At 36.4% G+C, this 24184-nt stretch overlaps 1 protein-coding gene across 3 annotated transcripts; it reads right to left on the bottom strand.

Annotated features, from left to right (window-relative positions):
- Positions 1-8679: 8679 nt before the first annotated feature.
- LOC129888858 (peptidyl-prolyl cis-trans isomerase CYP18-1) lies at positions 8680-23337 on the bottom strand. Of its 3 annotated transcripts, none has more exons than XM_055963897.1 (6): positions 22995-23337; positions 20793-20849; positions 20625-20699; positions 10154-10315; positions 9388-9546; positions 8680-9143 (listed from the first exon to the last, which is right to left on the bottom strand). In XM_055963897.1, the coding sequence occupies exons 2-6, from the start codon at positions 20793-20795 to the stop codon at positions 9060-9062; spliced, it is 483 nt and encodes a 160-aa protein (XP_055819872.1). In that variant the 5' UTR covers positions 20796-20849; positions 22995-23337; the 3' UTR covers positions 8680-9059. The 3 variants fall into 3 exon arrangements, with proteins under 3 accessions (XP_055819872.1, XP_055819874.1, XP_055819875.1); XM_055963899.1 differs by having other exon boundaries at positions 20793-20846; XM_055963900.1 differs by lacking the exon at positions 22995-23337 and adding an exon at positions 21803-21917.
- Positions 23338-24184: the final 847 nt, after the last annotated feature.

The following is a 24184-nucleotide window of genomic DNA, read 5'->3' as shown; positions in this document are numbered from 1 at the left end:
TATCCCGAGATTAAACCCTCTTATCCATCACACCAAACGACTTAAAGTTTGTTGTTTCCTTAGTCACCCGATTTTAAGCTAACATTGTCCAAAAATCTGAACGAACAATAATTTCTTACTTTTTTAATGTACATCCAATTGTATGTCCACATTTCATCATTTAATAAAGGGAAAAGGATCAAAAATGTCCTTAAATTATTTGAAATGAACAAAAATGCTCTCTATTTATGATTTGGTTCAAAAATATTGTTACCGTCAATACTTTGGTCTAGAAATGCCCCTATTGTTACAAAATGGGTCAAAAATTTCCTTTTCCGAATAAATATATTTTTTTAAAGAAAAACAAATCTTGTTCCTTATAAAAATATTACTTTTAAGCAACTCTATTCTTGTTTTCTTTCCTTTTAAATCACTCTAAGTAATAAAAATGTAGCAAATTATTTTATTCTTCGTAATCTCATTTTATCAATTAAAATAGAATAATCTCATGTACTCTAAGTTTTAACGGATAATATATGTCATATATATAAGATCATAATAAATCTATCATTAATTTTTCAAACAACGATAGAAAATAATTATAATAAAATAAAAAATATTTTTAATTTTTTAATTTTTTTCTAATTGAAGTAGAATAAACATTTGCTAATAAATAAAATATTATTAGGAAAAAAATGTGTTCAAAAAGAAAATAAATAATATATTTATTTGAAATAGGGCATTACCAAGCTTGTCCTTTCATGATTCAAAACCTAGTCTTTCCTGCTGATTTGATTGAAATGCCTTTCCACGATTTTGATATTATTATCGGTATGGATTGGCTTTATAAATATCATGCAGTAGTGAATTGTAGGTCCAAGCATGTGACTTTTAAGGACCCTGCATTTTCACACATTATTGTACAAGGTGAAAGATCATTGTCATCTAGTATTATTTCTGCGGCCTTAGCAAGAAAGATGATTCATCAAGGTTGCAGTGCATATCTTGCTCACATAATTGATACACGTGTGGAGAGTCCTAGTCTTAAAGATATACCTACTGTGTGTGACTTTCCGGAAGTGTTTCCAGAAAATCTTCCTAGGTTACCACCAGAAAGAGAAGTTGAATTTCCGATCGAGCTCATTCCTGGATCTACTCCTATTTCTATCACTCCTTATAGAATGGCACCAGCAGAATTAAGGGAATTGAAAACTCAATTGCAAGAACTTCTTGAGAAAGGTTTTATTCGTCCAAGTGTTTCTCCTTGGGGAGCCCCTGTGCTATTTGTGAAGAAGAAAGATGGTACTCTTAGACTTTGCATTGACTATAGACAATTGAACAAAATAACAATCAAGAATAGATATCCACTACCAAGGATTGATGATTTGTTTGATCAGCTAAAGGGTGCCAATTTATTCTCAAAGATTGATTTAAGGTCTGGATATCACCAACTGCGTGTTAGAAAGGAAGATGTTCCAAAAACTGCTTTTAGAACTCGATACGGTCATTATGAATTTTTAGTGATGCCATTTGGATTGACTAATGCTCCTGCAATATTCATGGATTTAATGAATCGAATATTTAGGTCTTACCTTGATCAATTTGTGGTAGTCTTTATAGATAATATTTTAATATATTCCAAGAGTAAAGAAGAGCATGATAAACATCTTCGGATTGTTTTGCAAGCTTTGAAGGAGAAGGAACTTTATGTTAAGCTTTCAAAGTGTGAATTTTGGCTTAATGAAGTGGCTTTTCTGGGACATGTTGTGTCAGCCAAAGGTGTGAAGGTGGATCCTAGTAAAATTGAAGCAGTTGTTGAATGGAAAACTCCTAAAAGTCCTACTGAGGTAAGAAGTTTCTTGGGTTTAGCAGGATACTATAGAAGGTTTGTGAAAGGCTTCTCCATTATAGCCTCTCCTTTGACTAGACTTTTGAAGAAGGAAGTGAAGTTTACTTGGGATGACAAGTGCCAAGAGAGCTTTGAAACACTCAAATCCTTGTTGATACAAGCGCCTATACTTACTCTACCAATGGAGGGGAAAGAGTACGTGATATATAGTGACGCTTCTCATCGTAGTTTGGGATGTGTGTTGATGCAAGAAAGGAAAGTTATTTCTTATGCCTCTTGGAAATTAAAACCACATGAATTGAATTATCCTACTCATGATATAGAACTTGATGCTATAGTGTTCGCCTTAAATATATGGCGGCATTATTTGTATGGAGAAAAGTGTCATATATTCACTGATCACAAGAGCTTAAAATACTTGGGTACGCAGAATGAGCTGAACTTCAGACAATGCAGATGGCTTGAACTCATCAAAGATTATGACTGCACGATTGACTATCACCCAGGTAAAGCTAATGTGGTTGCAGACGCCTTAAGTCGCAAATCCTTTGCAAGCTTGCATCTGAAACCTTTGCCTTTGCTTCTGGAGTTAAGAGCCATGAATGTCTATTTTACACTTGATTCGTATGGTTCAGTGGTTGCTAATTTGCGAGTCAAGCCAATATTGCGTGAACAGGTGAAAGAAGGGCAAAAGTTAGATGAGAAACTCATAAAATTGACCAAAGAAGTTCAAAAGGGGGAAAAGAAAGATTTTACATTAAAGGAGGATGGTGTCTTGTTATACCAAAATAGGTTATGCATTCCTAATGATGACAAATTGAGGAGAGAAATCTTGAATGAAGCATATACTTCACCATATGCAATGCATCCTGGAGGTACCAAAATGGATCAAACCATCAAAGAACATTACTGGTGGAATGGTATGAAGAAGGACATTGCAGAATATATTTCTAAATGCTTAGCTTGTCAACAGATAAAGGCCGAGCATCAAGTCCCAACAGGGTTACTACAACCCTTATCAATACCTGAGTGGAAATGGGAAAGAATAACCATGGACTTTGTTTCTGGGCTTCCACGCACTCAAAGAAATCATGATGCAATTTGGGTTATAGTGGATAGTCTAACCAAAAGTACTCATTTCTTGGCCATCAAAATGGACTACTCACTTGAACATTTAGCAGAATTGTATGTTAATGAGATTGTAAGGCTACATGGAGTTCTTGTTTCTATTGTATCTGACCGAGACCCAAGGTTTACATCTAGATTCTGGACTAGCTTGCAAGAAGCTTTGGGCACTAGGTTGAACTTTAGTACGTCTTTCCACCCTCAGACAGACGGCCAATCCGAAAGGGTGATTCAAATCTTGGAAGATATGCTTCGAGCTTGCATTATGGAATTTGAAGGTAGTTGGGACAGACACCTAGCCTTGGTAGAATTTGCTTATAATAATAGCTACCAATCAAGTATTGGCATGCCTCCCTACGAAGCCTTATATGGGAGAAAGTGTAGAACTCGTCTTTGCTGGAGTGAAGTTGGTGAACGAAAACTGATTGGTCCTGAGATTGTGCAACAAACTGAAGATAAGGTAAAGGTCATCAAGGACAGTCTAAAAATTGCTTCAGATAGACAAAAATCTTATGCTGATCTTAAGAGGCGTGAAATTGAGTACCAAGTGGGAGATAAGGTATTTTTAAAGGTTTCTCCATGGAAGAAGATTATGAGATTTAGCCAAAAAAGAAAGCTTAGTCCTCGATTTATTGGACCATATCTAAAAGTTTCATGAAGGGGATAAAGTCCAGTTTTTCTGTTTTGAGTTTCGAAATTTGGATTCAACCTGTGGTACTTGACTTTCCAAATTTACTGTTTTAGTAACATAATTCGGGTCGAAACATTCTAGGCTTATTTGCAATAATAAATCTTATTCTATGTCAATATTATGGATATTATGGAAAGTTAAATAAGTCATTTAATGATATTTTCAAGGTTGGTTATATCGTGTGCAAGTTGAGGAACTTGAGACATTTGATGGCCTATTGTTTGAACTTTTCAAGTCGTGTTGGATTGTTGTATGCTAAAAGGCTGAGATTTGTGTATAAACTCTTGTTACCTACTAATATATTAAAAGCCTATCTTGGTATGGTTGCTATTGTCTTGAAATCTGTCTTGTCATATTGGTATCTTGGGAAATTTGCAAGACACTTGCTTAACTCGCCCACTTGTACGGATTGCTCGATCACTTGACATTCTTGTGGACCTTGTCCTTCTTGTGGCTGTGACTTTGTCACTATTGGCATGCCTCTTGTTTCGGACCCTTTTCCATCTTGATTATGGATTTTTAGTTCGTTTTAAGTATGGAAGTTGTCCATTTTAAGTACGAATTAGGAAGCCATTTTTAATATGGTTCTTGGTTCTCTTGATTATTGGGTCTTTACCCTTCTTGATACAGGGCTTCAGTCCTTCTTGATACTTGAATCATGTTTGGTGTGACGGCATGACGTACATATTGGGCGAAACTTGATGTTAAATCTTGTAAATATGCTTCCATGAATTATTGACACTTACCCTTTTACGCATCAAACTTGATAGTTATGATATATTTGTTGTCTTGATTTATTTATGACGTGTACATTTGTGTTGCCTACGACTTGAGAAAATAAGTTGAAGAACCCAAAGGCTTCAAACTTGTAGTTTTACACCACTAAGCTTTATGCTTAGCGATAGTTATTTCTATCGTAGGAAATGTCCGAGAAGGGGCTTGAGGTTGGCCATTGGAGATAAAGTTTTGGGAGCTTAAATGAAGATCACATTTGCATATAGCCATCTATATTTTGCAGTATTTTGGGACGTGTATATGATTTATGGGTTGCTTGTATATTTGTATTTATGTACGTATTTCTGAGGGTTGTAACTTAAGGATGGTTGCTTGTTTTGTAAATTTTGGGGTATGTACATTTCTAAGTTTTATGAAGCACTAAAGTTCCCCTTTGGAGTTGGAATATTTGAATGAAGCATAAATTATCGTAATATATGAAATGTCTCGGAAGCTATTTTTTTGTAAAAAAAACTATTTTGAGAAGTCGCCTATCCTAAATTGGAATTTTTATTCGATTTAATTGAGATGAAAAAAAAAATTAGTTGGCTAACAACTTACACCTTTCACTATTTTTTTAGATTATATAAATGGGTCTTACGGAAAGTTATTTGTTTTTGTGTCACGAATTTAATATACGTTTTTTTAAAGTAGTAGCATCCTCCCTGGAGGGTCGCTACAGTGCAAGTGGGTGTGTATGGCCATGTGGGGTGATGGTTGGGAGAAGAGGAATTGAACTTTATTTAGCTTGTTAGTGGTGTCGTTATGGCGGTTATGGTGTAATTAATAGTTTCATGATTCGAGACAACCTCAAAATTGGTTATAAGTTGTTATAGGGAATTATGTGATTTTAGTATAGTTTATATGTAATTATGGAAGTAGAACTCTATTGTGGAAATTATTGTCGTCCTTAGCGAATTTGGAAGAAGGTAATGCGATTTGGTAGTTTCCTTGTGTTCGTAGAAGTTTTGGATGGATTATGATTTTGGTGGAATTTTTGGTATATTGTATGGAATAATGTTAATTTCTTTTGAGTTACGTCTAAATGGCTTCAAATTAGTTAGTGAGTGAATATGAAATGTTGATATTAGTGGCAAGGTGTGAAGTTGGAGTAGAAATTATTGCTTTATGTAACAAAAAGAAAGAAGAGAAAGAAGAAAGAAGAAGAAGAAGAAGAAAGACTATTAATGTTACAATGTATTTTGTAGTGATTGTTGATGTTGTCGGTATTGTTGTGGTTGTTGTTGTTGATATTTTGGTCGAGTTAGATTCTCGGGGATGTTGAATTTATAGAGGAGGTGCTACCCAAATTTTTGTAGACTAGTAAGGACTAGAAATTGATCTCTTAAACGCTTATAACTTACAATTGGCAATTGTGATCATTTGTAGAGTTTGGAGAAAACGGGAGTTAAATTTGAGTGAGCGTAAGAAGCGGATAAGGTATGTAAAGCTCTTCCTTTTCTTCTTTTGGCATGCCTTAGGTGTAATAAGTCTTAATTTGAGCCTCGAGGGAAATCCTGTCCATGGAAATCCAAGTTTAAATTTCCTACAAATCCTTTCAGTGAAATTGAACTTAAACCTATGTATATTGAAAAGAAATGTGCAAACATCTGTAACTTTTACTTGTGAGATCGGATCATCCTACAACCTTTATAGATGATTCCGTAGAGCCAAATGTTTGAAATTCATGTACGCCACCTCGGCTTGGTCGGAGGTGGGCCCACTAACTCTGAAACTCACCTAAGTTGTTCTACTTAGTTATTATTGTACAACATAGAGGGAAAACTTTTGCCAATGATTTTTTCTATTAAAAAAATAATGTCTTAACCGTCCCCTTATGTTCTACTACCCATTTTGGAATTGTAAATATAATTTCGAAAATGCTTGATATATGTATATGGCTGCACTAGTTTCTCACTAATCCGTTCGTGCATACTACTGTGACATCATTCGTCGGAACCCGGGCCGACTTTGTAATCGTGTGCCCTATAATGTATTCGACAGTATGATGTGTTATGGATCCCGAGACCCCGCCATGAGGCCGGGTACCATTTATGGCGTTATGATGTGATATTGCATATGATATGTTCTGATGATACGACGTGTTGTGAAGATATGATATGTTCGGGGTTTGTACGGAGATTTAAAACCTTCCGGAGTATGATGTGTTGTGGTACCAGCGTCGGGGTGGTGACCACGTTCCTGAGCCGTAGGAATGATTTTTATTTGCATTATGTACATATGTTTCCGTATATATTTTGATGCCCTGGTTTGTATTTGCTCCTTGTACCTTTCCTTTCGGTTATGGTTGAGATTCTCTGTATTTCATACTTTACATATTCAGTACATATTTCGTACTGACCCCCTTTTCTCCGAGGGGGCTGCGTTTCATGCCCGCAGGTACCGACGTTTGTGATCCGTCCGTGTAGGTTACACACCTTCTGCTATTACAGAGTGCCCCTTGACTCGGAGCCCGCATTTTGGTATATGGCTTTCCTATGTATATGCATCTATATATATTTGACCATTCGGGTATGACGGGGCCCTATCCCGTCATATGTTTCTGTTATGCTCTATAAAGACCTGTAGACATACGTATGGGTCATGGATCGTGTGTGTTCGTCTGTTTATGACTGGTGTCTTAATGCGGTCCCTTACGTTATAATGGCCAAATCGGCCCACATGCTTGTATGTATATATGCACCTATTCGGCGATGCGCGTTCCGTCGCCCTTTTGTTGGATATGATATTTTTTGCACGCGCGACCGCTTAAGATTAAATAAAGAAGACTCAATCGAAATTCTTCTATAATATGACGAATCAGTATGTAAGTTCGTCTGGGTGTTCAGATAGGACGCCAGTCGCGGCCTACGAGGCTGGGTCATGACAGGGTAAATACGAATTCACAAATATCAAAAATGTGTTATGCAATGCAATGAAATGATGCATGTCTGTCCATGTAACCTGCCACGGAGCATGTGGCCTGTCCCCTCAATATACATATTCTGCCACGAAGCGTGTGGTCCGACCCCTTTGTTTTATAATACCTGCCACGGAGCATGTGGCCCGACCCCTTGGTTTCATATCATTTTCAGTCTCAACACAGTATATCAGAACTAATGCAATCAATTCATGTTTATATAATTCACGATAATAGCATGATATCAACAATAATTTTCACCTCTCATATCAATATAGTCATTTCACATGTCCAAGATAAGTCAATAACCTCACCACATCGATCACATCAATACACGTCATTAGATTGTCATTTTATACCCCTCATCTCCATTTTTAAGGTTAATCATACAGTCAATAACCTAGTCCAATTCTCATTACTCCCCAACGCACATAACAAGGAAATACTAGCACATATAAGCTTAAACTGAGGTTTAGAAGTTCACTTGCCTCAAAAAAAATTCAAGCAATCACTCTGGCACTTGAGCCTTCCTCTTTCATTGGACTTTCAAATCAATGTAATCTAAGCAAATAAATAATCACAATAATATTTCGAGACTAACAACACTCATATTACTATATATCTAGCCTAGATCCAAAAACTCGTCCAAGTTTATAACCAAGTTACTAATCTTGATGTCGATTAATATGTCCACCTCATATTTTCTATATTTCAATCCTAGGGTTAAGTTTCAACACCTCCAGGTATTATAAATTTAATGATGTTCATATACCGCAATACATCTATTATTTAATACATATACTAATATATCAAAACTTGAATCATAAATATAATAATTATACTGAAAATCTACAAAAATTATCAAAGATCACGAGAACACAGTATGCAACACTTAGTCTAATCTATCCTCCTCCAAATCATTACCTCATCATTACTAATTACTAACCATCAAAATGTATATGGCACCACTGTTCCGTATTCCCAATTTACTAAAATAATAAAGGTTACCATTCATTCTGTGTCCCACCCTATTACATACATATACATATTTAATTAAAAGAATGGCAAAATATATTGGAAGACGTGATGATATAATTGAGGAAGGATAAATTGTTTGATTAAAAATTCAACCTTCCTTACTAATTATGTATTAAAAATGACAAATTCTATTATTTTAATAAATAAAATGATCTAGAATATTAAATAAATTAACACTTTATCCCCCAATTAAATTATTTATTTAAAATCATTCATCAATTAATTAACCGAAGTTACCAAATAGTTCAAAATTCTCAATTTAAATTTACGAAAAAAATCTTTTATGAAAGGAAAGAATAATAGTTCTCAAAATGACCTAACAGGTCATTACATCAACATTATTAAGAAAAAAAACTTTGCATTTACACTCCATAGATCTTCAAATTCATAGATCAACAGTATATCTGACTAGATTTTCACTGTTCATACATATAAAGTGTAGATATGTAGATCTGGAGAACCATTTCATAGTTATTTGCTTTTTGGAGATTTCAAGATTGTGCTTTCAGGAAGATCAACAGTTGAACTAAAAGGAAGTTCCATTACTATTATCATCCCGCATTAACTACTCTCTACCGGTAAGTGGTTGGCAATGACCATAGCAATAGTCCAAAGAATTCACCACGATCAACAAGTCGAACAATGAGATTACACGTACTGCCTTAGCATGCTTCAAAAGTACGTCAGCCAGCAAGTGGATTAGCATGTATGGTCACCCGGTTGAGCCTGATCTCGGCAAGGGGCTTATCACCTGGTCCTATTGGAGTCTGCAAAATTTAGAAAAGAAGTAACTTAGGTTGATAGCGAACCAAATGCCACTTCCTCAAAGGGTCCTATAGAGCAACATATATACTGAAAACAGAAAGTTAAGCTATAAAGTCAAAATCTGTGTCTGTTTTATAAGTAATTCTGAATAAGATCCAAGAATCACCAATGCACATAGCTGCTAGAAAATGGTAGATTACTCTGCATTCCAAAATGACATAATGGAGAGCATCAGTCTGGGCATACCTTTTCCATGAGATCAAGAACCTCAAATCCATGTATTACTTTCCCGAAGATGGTGTACAAGCCATTGAGATGTGGTTGCTTGGCATACGTAATGAAAAACTGGCTCCCATTGGTATTAGGGCCACTGTTGGCCATTGCCAACATCCCTCTTGCATTGTGCTGGATGGAATGCAAGGCACACAAGATTCAGATAATTAAATAAAGGCAGTCACTGACAGTAAGAGTGAAAGACGACAAATTGAACATGCTAGACATAGTGCATCATCGACATAGTGTAGTGCAAGTATAATCAGATCCATATTGACTAGTTTGGCATCAGTTCCCAACCCTGACCCAATGATATTAGCTCCAATTTCAAGGAGCTAACAAAATCCAAAAGAAGCTCAGTGAATTTACAAGGAAAGGGTTGCACCAACAATAGAGAAGAAAAGACATCTAGCCTAAGCCCTTGAGTGCACGATTTGTGAAACTACAGAGTACCATTAAACAAACACCAAAGTTATTATTTAGTTTATTACCAACAGAGTATCATCATTAAATTGCCATGAAACAAGCACACTTTGCACTTGCAACGCTAGACAAACTTTTGTTAAAGGTGTAATAGAGACTACAGACCATATTACAGAATCTCCTACGTCTATGGGATCACCAATAACAATGTTCTATATCAAGTACAGGTCAAACATGATACTGTAAAAGGATGAATTAGGAAGTTGCTGAATATATTAGACAAATATGAATACGAACAAATGTTGCAAACAAGTACCTTGAGAGACTCCCTGATCTCGTCATTGAACTTTTTTCCCCAAATACTTGTCCCACTTTTTCCTGTACCTGTTGGGTCACCACCTTGGATCATGAAACCCTTTATGTTTCTATGAAATATGGTCCCATCATAATAATCACTTGAGCATAACGCCAAGAAATTCTGCAACCAAAGGGCACTTAATATTACTATCCATGATATCTCAATCTTCCAATTAACACAAGCACCAAATAATAAATAGTTTCAACACAACCTAATAAAAAAATTGACTGCTTCCAGATAAAAATAGAACTCAGTATAAACAAAAGAAGATTGATAATTCTGGAAGCAATCATGCCTTTAAAGGAGTAAGCAAAATATCATGAAAGAGGACTTTCAAGTTTCAAGGAGATTAATTAGTCTACTTATACCATGAAGCTTTTGCTCTTTCCGGTTATGAAATAATGTTTACCGCTTCATAAGTCCCTCTATGTACTTAAGCATATGGATTAGGAATTGGACATGCTACATCATACACTTCGTCGCATGGGATTGAACATAGGTATTATACAAGGGTATACATCATACGTGAGACATTTGAATTACAAGTTTTTATGTACCCGAATGTAGCATAGGCATATGGATAAGGAAATAGAGATACTGTATCAGACAATAGGTAGTATGTAACTCAATATAAATGTTGTTCAACAGTATATATATTAGAAATGAGCAACTCAAAGTTTTATATGTTTTTGATGTAGTTCAATAGATCTCAACAAAATCATACTGATATCGTAGTTGTTGAGACAGGAACCTTAATGTGAGAAAACCCGGTAATAGATTGATTATAGAAATATCCTTCTCAAAAAATGATTTATTATAGAAATATATAATTTTTGTAACTTTTTGCTACAATAGTGGCATTAAAAAAAGAACTGAAGAGTCAATCATGCTAGATAGATCCATATGAAGAATATACAGCATCCAATAAGAGCAAACAAATTTCTCTGTGCCTGCGTGAGTGTGTGTGTGTTTATCACAAAATATATCAATCAAGTAAGCATATGCTGCGGGTTATCTCATTCTAAAAGGAGGCATCTTATCTAGGCCTGATCAAGAAGTAATCATCATTAGTTGCCTTTGTTCCATCATTAATTGTTTCAATTAAGTACTACAAAAGATGTTGTTTCAATTAATCGAGGTAAGCGAGTTCAGAAACGTAGCTATGATATTTGGTATTTAATGCTTATGGCATTTTCTCAATTGTAATGCGACGGCTCGCTTCTCTCTCTCTCTAAGGAAGAAGCTCTCAAGAAGGGCACTTTAGTCATAATTTCGGATATGGGGTGGGACCCACCTTCGGACATCGAAAAATTTCGTTCGAAAGATAGAATCAAAGATTTCATCGATACGAACGCAACGCAAATTGTATCATCTCCAAACTCCAACTATAGCTCCTCCAATCATCAAAAATCAGAAGCGAGAACTGTTCATATATCTGTCATATATCTGAGGAGGAGCTGATGAATGTTCAACGAATTATTCATTTGCAGAAGAATGGGTGCTGCGAGTTAAACTAAATACAGGAATTGTATCTACATCCTATGAACTACATTCAGGCCAAAAATCACAAATATTCACCGGCCAAATTGAACACACTGTTCAGGCGATTTCTGCGCACAAAGCCACAGTGCCGCCGGAATCGCGATCTCAAAATCGAAGGGGCTCAGGTGTTATTCGAGCCAATATACACACTGGGTTTTATCCCCCAGGTCATGGCGCCACTGATGGTATAGTTTTCACCGGAGGAACAAACTCCGACGAAGAAAATGGTGGCGGCGCCGGAGGTCCGGCGAGGATAATGGATCAAAATCAATGCCAAATTATTCCTCATGATATGGAGCAGCTTCAGAACACCAAGCGCGACCTCGAATCCTCACCAAAACACTTGAATGTCGCCTGCAACACTGTCAACAGTGGTGGCGCCGGAGCTCCGGCCAACTATGGGGTGCGAGACCAATGTCAAAAGGACCACAATGGTGGTGCGCACCTTCCCAGCCACCTAAGGTACTTCGAATCTTCACAAATAAGCTCAAATTCAAAAAGTCGTCAAGAGGACTGTGGTGGTGCCGGAGCTTCGGCGAACAAATTAACGCGAGACCAATGCCAAATGGTTCCTACAAGTGTTATACAGCTTCCAAACTATAGGGGTGCTTCGAATCATATCCAATAAGCTCAAATTCAAAAAGTCGTCAAGGCACTTCTCAAGAAGAAGAACACTGTGACAGGGGTGTTCAAGCTGAAGCTGTGCTTGGTGTACTGATTAATGATCAATATCATCAGCAAAGAAATAGAATGCATATAGTGGAGTGTATTGAGGATTATGATCATGCCCAAAAAGAAAATTCGACTGATCATCAATGGAACAGTAATCCTACTGAGGCTCGACCAGTGCAACAAGGTAACATTCAAGCTGCTGAAGACACTCAAGGTAATGTTGACCCATATACCTTCCTGAATCCTGCTATCAATATGTTGAAATCCAGTGAAGGCCCTTTGCAACTTCTTGCAAATGAGCTTCCTGGTACTGCTATTAGTAAATCCCTACAGGGCTTTGTTCATGATCCTCTTAATGATAATAATATGGATCACAATGTGAAGAAACAAAATCATCACATAAGTGGTGCACATGCAACTGCAGGTATTTCTACTCCCTCTAATTTGATTACTGATGATGATAATATGTTGAAATCCAGTGGTGATCATGCAAATAAATACCCTGGTACTGTTGGTAATACTTATATGCAAAATGATGTTGTCCCTTCCACAAGTAGTATGCTGAAATCCATTGGAACTCAATTGCAATCTAATGCAAATGAGAACCATGGTGCTGTGATAGATTGTTCAATACAGGGGAAGGAAGGTTATATTCAAAATGATGCTAGCAATATGTTTAAGTACAGTAATGATGTACCTACTGCTACTCAGGGGAGGGAAGGTTATATTCAAAATGATGCCGGCAATGAGTTTAAGTCCAGTAATGTTGTACCTACTGTTATTCAGAACCAAGGCACTGACACTCCCAACCTTATAGCAGCTCATAAGAAGAACACTCCAAACCAGCACAATTTCCCTAAAATCTCTAGTAACTTTGATAAGCCAAATCAAAACCACCAAGCAACTAAGTTAGTGCCTAATCAATCCCAACCAAATGAACACAACTTAGTTACCAACTCTGCCCCATTGAGAGTTTCTAACAACTTTGAGGTTTTCAATCCTAACAATCATAAAAGAGATCAAAACAGCCATCCACCAAGTAGGAACAATCCTGTCCCCAAAAATAATAACCAAATCAGAGCTCCTAATTGATTGCATCTTCATTTGATGAAATTCTTTCTCTCTCTAACATCTCACTAAAGAAAAGCTCTCTACTAGGGGCAAAATTGTCATAAAAATGGATATGGGGTGGGACCCACCTCCGGACGTCAAAATTTCGTTCGAAAGATAGGAACGAAGATATCGGTGAGACAAACGCAGCGCAAGTTGTCCCATCGGAAAATTCCACCCACAGCTCCTCCAATGTGCAAAATCAGCCTGCAATCACTGTTGCACTATCGGAGGAGCAGCTTGCATGGGTTCATCAAATAATAGACTTGGAGAAATCTGGGTTGATTCGAGCTCAACCTAAAATTGGAGATAATACTACAATGAATGAACTACATCATAGCCAAAAATCAGCTCATTTGAATCATCCCATTGAGAGAAATCGAAGGGCGGCTGCTGGAAGAAATGCGACTGTGTCGCCTGAAAATCGATCGCCGGTTCGAGCTACTTCCGGCGACATTCGAGTGGCGCTCACCACTGGGTTTCTTCCCCACACCATAGCGCCCCTCCTCATGAAATTTCAGACCAAATGGTCGAAGGCATAGTTGGGGAGCAAGTTGCCGGTGAAGTCGCCGGAGCTTCGGTGACTTTTTCAGGCGAACACCAATGCCAAACTGGGCGCCTTAATGATACAAACGACTTCCACCAGGTGAGAGCTCTCGAATATTCACCCAACAATTCGAATTTGAAAAAAATAGCTATTGGTTCGAAAACTGGAGATAAGTTGAAAGAACAAATTCAAGCTTCGAATTTTGATAATTCAATAAGTTTTGGATTAATGCATATGGAAAATATGATTCCTCATCTCCCAATCATCAGAGAAACATTCAATCTTCTCCAATTCGCACAAACATACCAATTATACAGAGTCACTGTTCCGATGGTCGAGCCGGAGCTCCGGCAACCCAATCACTGCAACACCAATGCCAAAACATTCCTACGAGTGTTACGGAGCTCCTCAGCCAAGGTAGGAGCCTCGAATCAATGCCAATAAGTTCAAATTCAAAAAGTCGTCAAGACACTCGCAATGGTGATATGAACATTTCCACTGAGTTTCAAGCCGGGGAGCATCCTTTGGTTCATCATAAAGACCAGGAACAAGATCAATGTATTTATTAATAAATGATGATATGCACACAATTGATAAGGCAAAGTTGTTGCATCATAGTTCCAAGAATGATACTAACACTGTAGGAGTTGCGCAGCAAGGCAGCAGTGATGTTCCTGCAGACCTCCAAGGTAAGTTTTCTGAACCTCTTAACCAATATTCATTACCTCATATTAACTATGTTACTAATAAGGATCAAATAGTTGCTAAGCCTACTGAACCTTATTTACAAAATAACAATGTTCCTGCCACAATGCTGAAATCCATTGGAACTCCTTTGTCACCTAATGCAAAAGAGAACCATGGTGCTGTGATAGAATCTTCTATGCAGGGGAGGGAAGGTTATATTGAAAATGGCGTTGGCAACAAGGTTAAGTCTAGTGGAAATGTTCCTCAACTCAATGCAACTGAGTAACATGAGCAGCAGCAGTTTCTTGGTGCTCAGTTGCATTGAGTTGAGGAACATTTCCACTAGACTTAACCTTGTTGCCAACGCCATTTTCAATATAACCTTCCCTCCCCTGCATAGAAGATTCTATCACAGCACCATGGTTCTCTTTTGCATTAGGTGACAAAGGAGTTCCAATGGATTTCAGCATTGTGGCAGGAACATTGTTATTTTGTAAATAAGGTTCAGTAGGCTTAGCAACTATTTGATCCTTATTAGTAACATAGTTAATATGAGGTAATGAATATTGGTTAAGAGGTTCAGAAAACTTACCTTGGAGGTCTGCAGGAACATCACTGCTGCCTTGCTGCGCAACTCCTACAGTGTTAGTATCATTCTTGGAACTATGATGCAACAACTTTGCCTTATCAATTGTGTGCATATCATCATTTATTAATAAATACATTGATCTTGTTCCTGGTCTTTATGATGAACCAAAGGATGCTCCCCGGCTTGAAACTCAGTGGAAATGTTCATATCACCATTGCGAGTGTCTTGACGACTTTTTGAATTTGAACTTATTGGCATTGATTCGAGGCTCCTACCTTGGCTGAGGAGCTCCGTAACACTCGTAGGAATGTTTTGGCATTGGTGTTGCAGTGATTGGGTTGCCGGAGCTCCGGCTCGACCATCGGAACAGTGACTCTGTATAATTGGTATGTTTGTGCGAATTGGAGAAGATTGAATGTTTCTCTGATGATTGGGAGGTGAGGAATCATATTTTCCATATGCATTAATCCAAAACTTATTGAATTATCAAAATTCGAAGCTTGAATTTGTTCTTTCAACTTATCTCCAGTTTTCGAACCAATAGCTATTTTTTTCAAATTCGAATTGTTGGGTGAATATTCGAGAGCTCTCACCTGGTGGAAGTCGTTTGTATCATTAAGGCGCCCAGTTTGGCATTGGTGTTCGCCTGAAAAAGTCACCGAAGCTCCGGCGACTTCACCGGCAACTTGCTCCCCAACTATGCCTTCGACCATTTGGTCTGAAATTTCATGAGGAGGGGCGCTATGGTGTGGGGAAGAAACCCAGTGGTGAGCGCCACTCGAATGTCGCCGGAAGTAGCTCGAACCGGCGATCGATTTTCAGGCGACACAGTCGCATTTCTTCCAGCAGCCGCCCTTCGATTTCTCTCAATGGGATGATTCAAATGAGCTGATTTTTGGCTATGATGTAGTTCATTCATTGTAGTATTATCTCCAATTTTAGGTTGAGCTCGAATCAACCCAGATTTCTCCAAGTCTATTATTTGATGAACCCATGCAAGCTGCTCCTCCGATAGTGCAACAGTGATTGCAGGCTGATTTTGCACATTGGAGGAGCTGTGGGTGGAATTTTCCGATGGGACAACTTGCGCTGCGTTTGTCTCACCGATATCTTCGTTCCTATCTTTCGAACGAAATTTTGACGTCCGGAGGTGGGTCCCACCCCATATCCATTTTTATGACAATTTTGCCCCTAGTAGAGAGCTTTTCTTTAGTGAGATGTTAGAGAGAGAAAGAATTTCATCAAATGAAGATGCAATCAATTAGGAGCTCTGATTTGGTTATTATTTTTGGGGACAGGATTGTTCCTACTTGGTGGATGGCTGTTTTGATCTCTTTTATGATTGTTAGGATTGAAAACCTCAAAGTTGTTAGAAACTCTCAATGGGGCAGAGTTGGTAACTAAGTTGTGTTCATTTGGTTGGGATTGATTAGGCACTAACTTAGTTGCTTGGTGGTTTTGATTTGGCTTATCAAAGTTACTAGAGATTTTAGGGAAATTGTGCTGGTTTGGAGTGTTCTTCTTATGAGCTGCTATAAGGTTGGGAGTGTCAGTGCCTTGGTTCTGAATAACAGTAGGTACAACATTACTGGACTTAAACTCATTGCCGGCATCATTTTGAATATAACCTTCCCTCCCCTGAGTAGCAGTAGGTACATCATTACTGTACTTAAACATATTGCTAGCATCATTTTGAATATAACCTTCCTTCCCCTGTATTGAACAATCTATCACAGCACCATGGTTCTCATTTGCATTAGATTGCAATTGAGTTCCAATGGATTTCAGCATACTACTTGTGGAAGGGACAACATCATTTTGCATATAAGTATTACCAACAGTACCAGGGTATTTATTTGCATGATCACCACTGGATTTCAACATATTATCATCATCAGTAATCAAATTAGAGGGAGTAGAAATACCTGCAGTTGCATGTGCACCACTTATGTGATGATTTTGTTTCTTCACATTGTGATCCATATTATTATCATTAAGAGGATCATGAACAAAGCCCTGTAGGGATTTACTAATAGCAGTACCAGGAAGCTCATTTGCAAGAAGTTGCAAAGGGCCTTCACTGGATTTCAACATATTGATAGCAGGATTCAGGAAGGTATATGGGTCAACATTACCTTGAGTGTCTTCAGCAGCTTGAATGTTACCTTGTTGCACTGGTCGAGCCTCAGTAGGATTACTGTTCCATTGATGATCAGTCGAATTTTCTTTTTGGGCATGATCATAATCCTCAATACACTCCACTATATGCATTCTATTTCTTTGCTGATGATATTGATCATTAATCAGTACACCAAGCACAGCTTCAGCTTGAACACCCCTGTCACAGTGTTCTTCTTCTTGAGAAGTGCCTTGACGACTTTTTGAATTTGAGCTTATTGGATATGATTCGAAGCACCCCTATAGTTTGGAAGCTGTATAACACTTGTAGAAACCATTTGGCATTGGTCTCGCGTTAATTTGTTCGCCGAAGCTCCGGCACCACCACAGTCCTCTTGACGACTTTTTGAATTTGAGCTTATTTGTGAAGATTCGAAGTACCTTAGGTGGCTGGGAAGGTGCGCACCACCATTGTGGTCCTTTTGACATTGGTCTCGCACCCCATAGTTGGCCGGAGCTCCGGCGCCACCACTGTTGACAGTGTTGCAGGCGACATTCAAGTGTTTTGGTGAGGATTCGAGGTCGCGCTTGGTGTTCTGAAGCTGCTCCATATCATGAGGAATAATTTGGCATTGATTTTGATCCATTATCCTCGCCGGACCTCCGGCGCCGCCACCATTTTCTTCGTCGGAGTTTGTTCCTCCAGTGAAAACTATACCATCAGTGGCGCCATGACCTGGGGGATAAAACCCAGTGTGTATATTGGCTCGAATAACACCTGAGCCCCTTCGATTTTGAGATCGCGATTCCGGCGGCACTGTGGCTTTGTGCGCAGAAATCGCCTGAACAGTGTGTTCAATTTGGCCGGTGAATATTTGTGATTTTTGGCCTGAATGTAGTTCATAGGATGTAGATACAATTCCTGTATTTAGTTTAACTCGCAGCACCCATTCTTCTGCAAATCAATAATTCATTGAACATTCATCAGCTCCTCCTCAGATATATGACAGATATATGAACAGTGCTCGCTTCTGATTTTTGATGATTGGAGGAGCTATAGTTGGAGTTTGGAGATGATACAATTTGCGTTGCGTTCGTATCGATGAAATCTTTGATTCTATCTTTCGAACGAAATTTTTCGATGTCCGAAGGTGGGTCCCACCCCATATCCGAAATTATGACTAAAGTGCCCTTCTTGAGAGCTTCTTCCTTAGAGAGATGTTAGAGAGAGAGAGAAGCGAGCCGTCGCATTACAATTGAGAAAATGCCATAAGCATTAAATACCAAATATCATAGCTACGTTTCTGAACTCGCTTACCTCGATTAATTGAAACAACATCTTTTGTAGTACTTAATTGAAACAATTCATGATGGAACAAAGGCAACTAATGATGATTACTTCTTGGTCAGGCCTAGATAAGATGCCTCCTTTTAGAATGAGATAACCCGCAGCATATGCTTACTTGATTGATATATTTTGTGATAAACACACACACACTCACGCAGGCACAGAGAAATTTGTTTGCTCTTATTGGATGCTGTATATTCTGCATATGGATCTATCTAGCATGATTGGCTCTTCAGTTCTTTTTTTAATGCCACTATTGTAGCAAAAAGTTACAAAAATTATATATTTCTATAATAAATCATTTTTTGAGAAGGATATTTCTATAATCAATCTATTACCGGGTTTTCTCACATTAAGGTTCCTGTCTCAACAACTACGATATCGGTATGATTTTTTTGAGATCTATTGAACTACATCAAAAACATATAAAACTTTGAGTTGCTCATTTCTAATATATATAATGTTGAACAACATTTATATTGAGTTACAACATTTAGAAGGAATTTGAATGATGGGGACTTGAGTACTTCAGTCAAACAATTCAGTAGTTGAACTCATTCCAGCTTTGATTAGAGTCATGTAAATTCTCTGATTTGAACAGCCAGTAAAGATACATTTTGTCTCAGTTAAAAGCTGCTATAGTATACTGTTGAAAGAGATAGGTCATTGGGATAATACTTGACCTTGGAAGATAATATGGAAAACAAAAGCTCTTATTAAGGTTAGCTTGTTTGAGATGGACTGCAACCGGGGAGAATGTCGAACTCAAAACAACTGTCTTGTTGTCTGTTCATACCAGTAGTCGTAGTATTGCGCCTGCAGTTTCGAGTTCTTCGATTTTTGTTACTATATGTTGTTCCTTGTACCTCGATTATGGTATTGTTTTGTAGTAGTTTCTGTTTTATTACTATCTGTGTTTTTTGTTATTATTTGTTGTTTCTTGTACTTCCGTTCATTCTTTTCTGGACTGCTTTGGATTGTTTTTAACTTGAGCCTAGGGTATATCGGAAACAGACTCTATATCTCCAAGATAGGGACAAGGTCTGCGTACACTCTACCCTCCCTAAACCCCACTTTGTGAGACTACACTAAGAAATTAGGCAAAATAACCCCGTAACTTCAAAAGAAAACGTGCCTCTTCACAAGTAGATCACTGACCAGACTTGAACTAGTATTTACCAAAAATACACGTCCGTTCAAAGTCCTAAGACCATGTATGAGAAGGGTTGAAGCCCTCCTAGTTCTCAAAGAACAAATAAGTTGGTGACTTGATGATAGGGGAGCCAGGGACCAAAGCCACCGTTGAAAGGTAGTAAAACTCTTTCTACTAGAACAAGCATGGGAATTAAAACTATAACCAAAAGCATTGATCAAAGGATTTGACATCTGCTGCACCTAAGCTGTATAGTGGGAACCTTAAAAGGTTAAGGCCAAAACTACCACCCACTATTATATTCACCAAATTGGAAGAAATTGCAGACAAAGTTCTTAACTTTTTGCAACCAACTTCAGCCAATCATGAAACAAACAGCTAATGACCCCCACCCACCCCAGCCCCGTTGGAGCTAGGGTACCTCAGGGGTACACTAGTTGTGACTTACTTCTTTATATTTTAAATCCCCGAAAAATAATGGTTCCACCACTACCCCCAAGACCCACCCAAGAAGTGTTAATGTCTTCCACAACTAGAATAACTAGTCACTCTATGAATACAATAGCCAGATTCCTTAAAACCCTTCTTGGAGCATCTAAGAAAGAACATAAAAAAAGACAAATATTCAAAAAATAAAATCAAACTTCTAAAGAAATTAAGAACCTCAGCAGTTCTAGGGACTTCATCACAGAAAATTTCGCACTTGATGTCCCCTAAATTTGTATGAAGCGTCACTGACTGCAAAAACACCAAACATTTGCTAAATTTAGTCGGTTCAATTTCAATTTCAATAATAATAATTACAAAAACAAAAAAAATAGAAGAACACACCATGTTTTGCTGCTTGAGTATTGAGATTATTGGAGCTGACAAGGAAGCCCTTCTCTACTGGGAAAAAAAAAAAGGAAGCTAAATGTAATTAATAAAACTTTACCCATTTTTCAATAAGTCCTTCAATTTATTTATTTTACACTTTGACCCAACATTATATAAAAACCCTAATAACCTAAAAGTTTGAGTTTTTCTCCTTTCCTCATCTTCTTCCTCTTTGTATCGTATTGTTGTTTTTGTAACTGTTGCTATTGTGACTCTTTTCTTCTTCTCGTCTTTTGTAATTTGGAACCAAATTTTATTGGTGAAGCATTAGGCATTGCTCAAGTCTAAATATTATAATATATCATAATCACTTTATTTTATCATTTAATATAATTGATATAATCAAATTTTTATTTAACAAAAATTGGTAAACACAAGTGTATAGATTTTTACTTTACTTCGTACCAATTTATGTTTGAAATTTCGTGAGAATCAATTAAATTTGTCTTTGATCATTTTTTAAATATATTTTTAAAATATTTTAAATTGTGATTTATTTGCTGTATTTTTACATAATTTTTAAATAATATATAATTTTATTTTTAAAAAAATTAAAATTTATATATCTAAATTTACAGTCAAAATTTAAAATTTAAAAATCTCAAAATTTTAATCATGAAAATTAGAAGAAAAAAAAAGAAGTAAAGTTGAGACTTGAGCCATCTCAAAATCAATTTTCTGACTTTTAAAGAATGTTTAGCAAAGTGCAAAAATAACCATTTTAGGATTCTAATTTTAAAATAACCAAATTTTGGATAATATTTAAAGATTAACCACTTCATAAGCCATGAGTCTTTTATTATCAATAACTTATAGGAAAAAAAAAAGGAAAACAATATGGCGAAAGTTTAAATATAGCGTATTATGTAAATTTAATTTATATTATTTTTTGAAAGCACTCCTTTTGATCTGAGATTCTTCTAAAGTAATTAATAATAATGTGCACTTATTTTTAAAAAAATTACCTGCCTAAAAATATGTCGATGTTATGAGTCTTACAACAACAACAATCCAGTAAAATTCCACAACGTGGGTCTGGAGAGGATAAAGTATACGCAGATCTTACTCCTACCAAGGTAGGAGGACGGCTGTTTTCGAAAGACCCTCGGCTCAATAAAAGCATAAAAAGAGGTCATATAAGGCTAAGGAAATTCAAAGCGATATGGGAAAGCAAATAAAGAAAGCGACACAGATAAAATAGAGTAATCAAAATACAAAAAGTAATAGATAATAACAGAGATCAGAGCACAAAAAATTATAAGACGCTACAATAAATAAATAAATAAATAATGCAAAAATATTCTTAGGCAGTGAATGAACTAAATTCAACTAAATCAAGGACAAACTATACGCGAACAAGATAGAGCAGCAATACATTGAAAAAAAAAATAAACTACTAATAGTAAAGAAAAAACAAGACTAGACATCAAAAATTAAAAAAAAATCAAATCAACAAGTGAACTTTTGACTAAACGAGAAGACACTTTAAAATAGTGGACAATAAAAAAATAACAAAACATCATTCTAAAATAGTGGACAATAACCAATTTAAAGTAGCATCTAACTAAATTATCAGACAAGTGAGGATTGCTCAGTTGGTTAAGCACCTCCACCCACGATCGATCTTCACCCACGATCGATAGGTCCTGTGTTCGAGTCACACTGGAGGGGAAGTGTGGAAACACTATAAATACTTCAAAATGGGGGTAAAAAAAAAAAAACTAAATTATCAAATGAAACCAAAATATCACCTATTCAGTTCAAAACACAAAAGGATTGTAATATAATGAACAACATTGAATGGTTGGAAAGATACAACAACAAATCAACAAAATAGAAAAGAAGTAAAATAATAAAAAATAACGAAGCAAGAGTCCATTAAAAAAATCGAAAATATATCCAACAGGAATAACAAAATTAGCAATAAAAGATATTAAAAATAAAGTAGCAATATATTGAGAAACAATATCCAACTAAAGAAATCCACAACATCAACATATTCATAAAAAAAATGAAGAAAGAAAGGACCTTTAGAACAATACAGCAGCATTGAAAATAAACAGGAACGAGTCGATTGAAACAAAGTAGCAACAAGATAAACTAGATGGTGAAACGATAACTAAAACGGAGAAGAAATATGACTAGTCAGCATGTTACCTTTCTTACTAGATCTGTAAAGTGGTTGGATACGGAGTTTGTTTTCTCATTGGAGGACAGAACCTTTGCTCACCATTAATGGCTCGCTGGAGAAGGCTGAAGCTTTGAGCTTCAGAATGGTAGGTGATTCGTCGGTGGTGTTGGATATTGGAGGTTTAGGCGGTGGTTTGGAAGTCGGCAGTGGGTGAACGAAGGAGGAGAAGTGAGGTATTGGCCTGCTTAGGTGGTGTTGGAGAAGAAAGGTAAAGTCGTTGGGTGGTGGAGGCGGCTTGAATGAAGAAAATATTATTTAATGGTGAAATTATAGTGCGCTTGTTGCTTTGTTGTTCCTTTTCCCAATGATGTGTTGAGTCAATCTTGATTTTGTGCAAGTGCCATCTCCCGAACTATAATCACCAACATTAGGAACTTCTTTTTGTGTTAAAATAGAATTCAATAATCAACTTTTTTTTCTTAGAATAACCAAATTATACCCATGAAAATATTTCCAACAATACTTAATATTCCTTCCATTTTAATTTGACATCTAAATTTTTAAAAAAAAATTATGATCTTAAATTATAAATAAATAAATTATATTAAAATACATTTTAATCCTGTAACAGTAAACATGTAATATAAAATGTTAGAATTAAAAAATAATAAAAAGAGAGAGATATTTCTTTTTAAAATAAAACGAAAACAAAATATAGAATAAACAAATTCAGACAAAGGATGTACGATTTTTCACAAAAAGATTCAATTGATAGTGACATATTTTCTCCATTTAAATTTGTTCGGTTGATTTTGATTCGCTATAAAAAATAAAAAAAATTTAAACTTAACAATAATTTTAAAATTTATCTTTAAATATTATTGTTCATAAAATTTGATTAAAGATTTTATCCAAAATGTTCTCAAATTCCCCAAAACTAGCTTAGACTATGTTTTGATTTTATTTACAAAATTTTAATTTTTCTCCAATAAAATGTATGTTCATACTTCAAAAACTCGAATTTATGAAGTATTGAAAATATCTTTAAATTTGACATAAATTATTCGTTTAATTCTCGAACTATTGGCAGTCTTATAAACACAATCTATTTGACTAATTAAACTTAAATACACCCCAATCTATCACATGTCATAGCAAGTGGTCTCAAACTCTTATAGAAGCATAAGCTCTTAATAAAAAATCAAGAGAAGTATTG

This window comes from Solanum dulcamara, chromosome 5, assembly GCF_947179165.1.
Source record: "Solanum dulcamara chromosome 5, daSolDulc1.2, whole genome shotgun sequence".
Classification (NCBI taxonomy): Eukaryota; Viridiplantae; Streptophyta; class Magnoliopsida; order Solanales; family Solanaceae; genus Solanum; species Solanum dulcamara.
This window is presented reverse-complemented; position numbering and strand designations above follow the sequence as displayed.

Excerpts from the sequence above, each read along its gene's own strand:
- LOC129888858 (XM_055963897.1), bottom strand. Across the intron at positions 10,316-20,624 it reads AAGTCCCTAGAACTGCTGAG|AATTTCTTGGCGTTATGCTC; the intron begins GTTCTTAATTTC and ends CTTTGGTTGCAG. Across the intron at positions 9,144-9,387 it reads TTCTTGATCTCATGGAAAAG|ACTCCAATAGGACCAGGTGA; the intron begins GTATGCCCAGAC and ends TAAATTTTGCAG.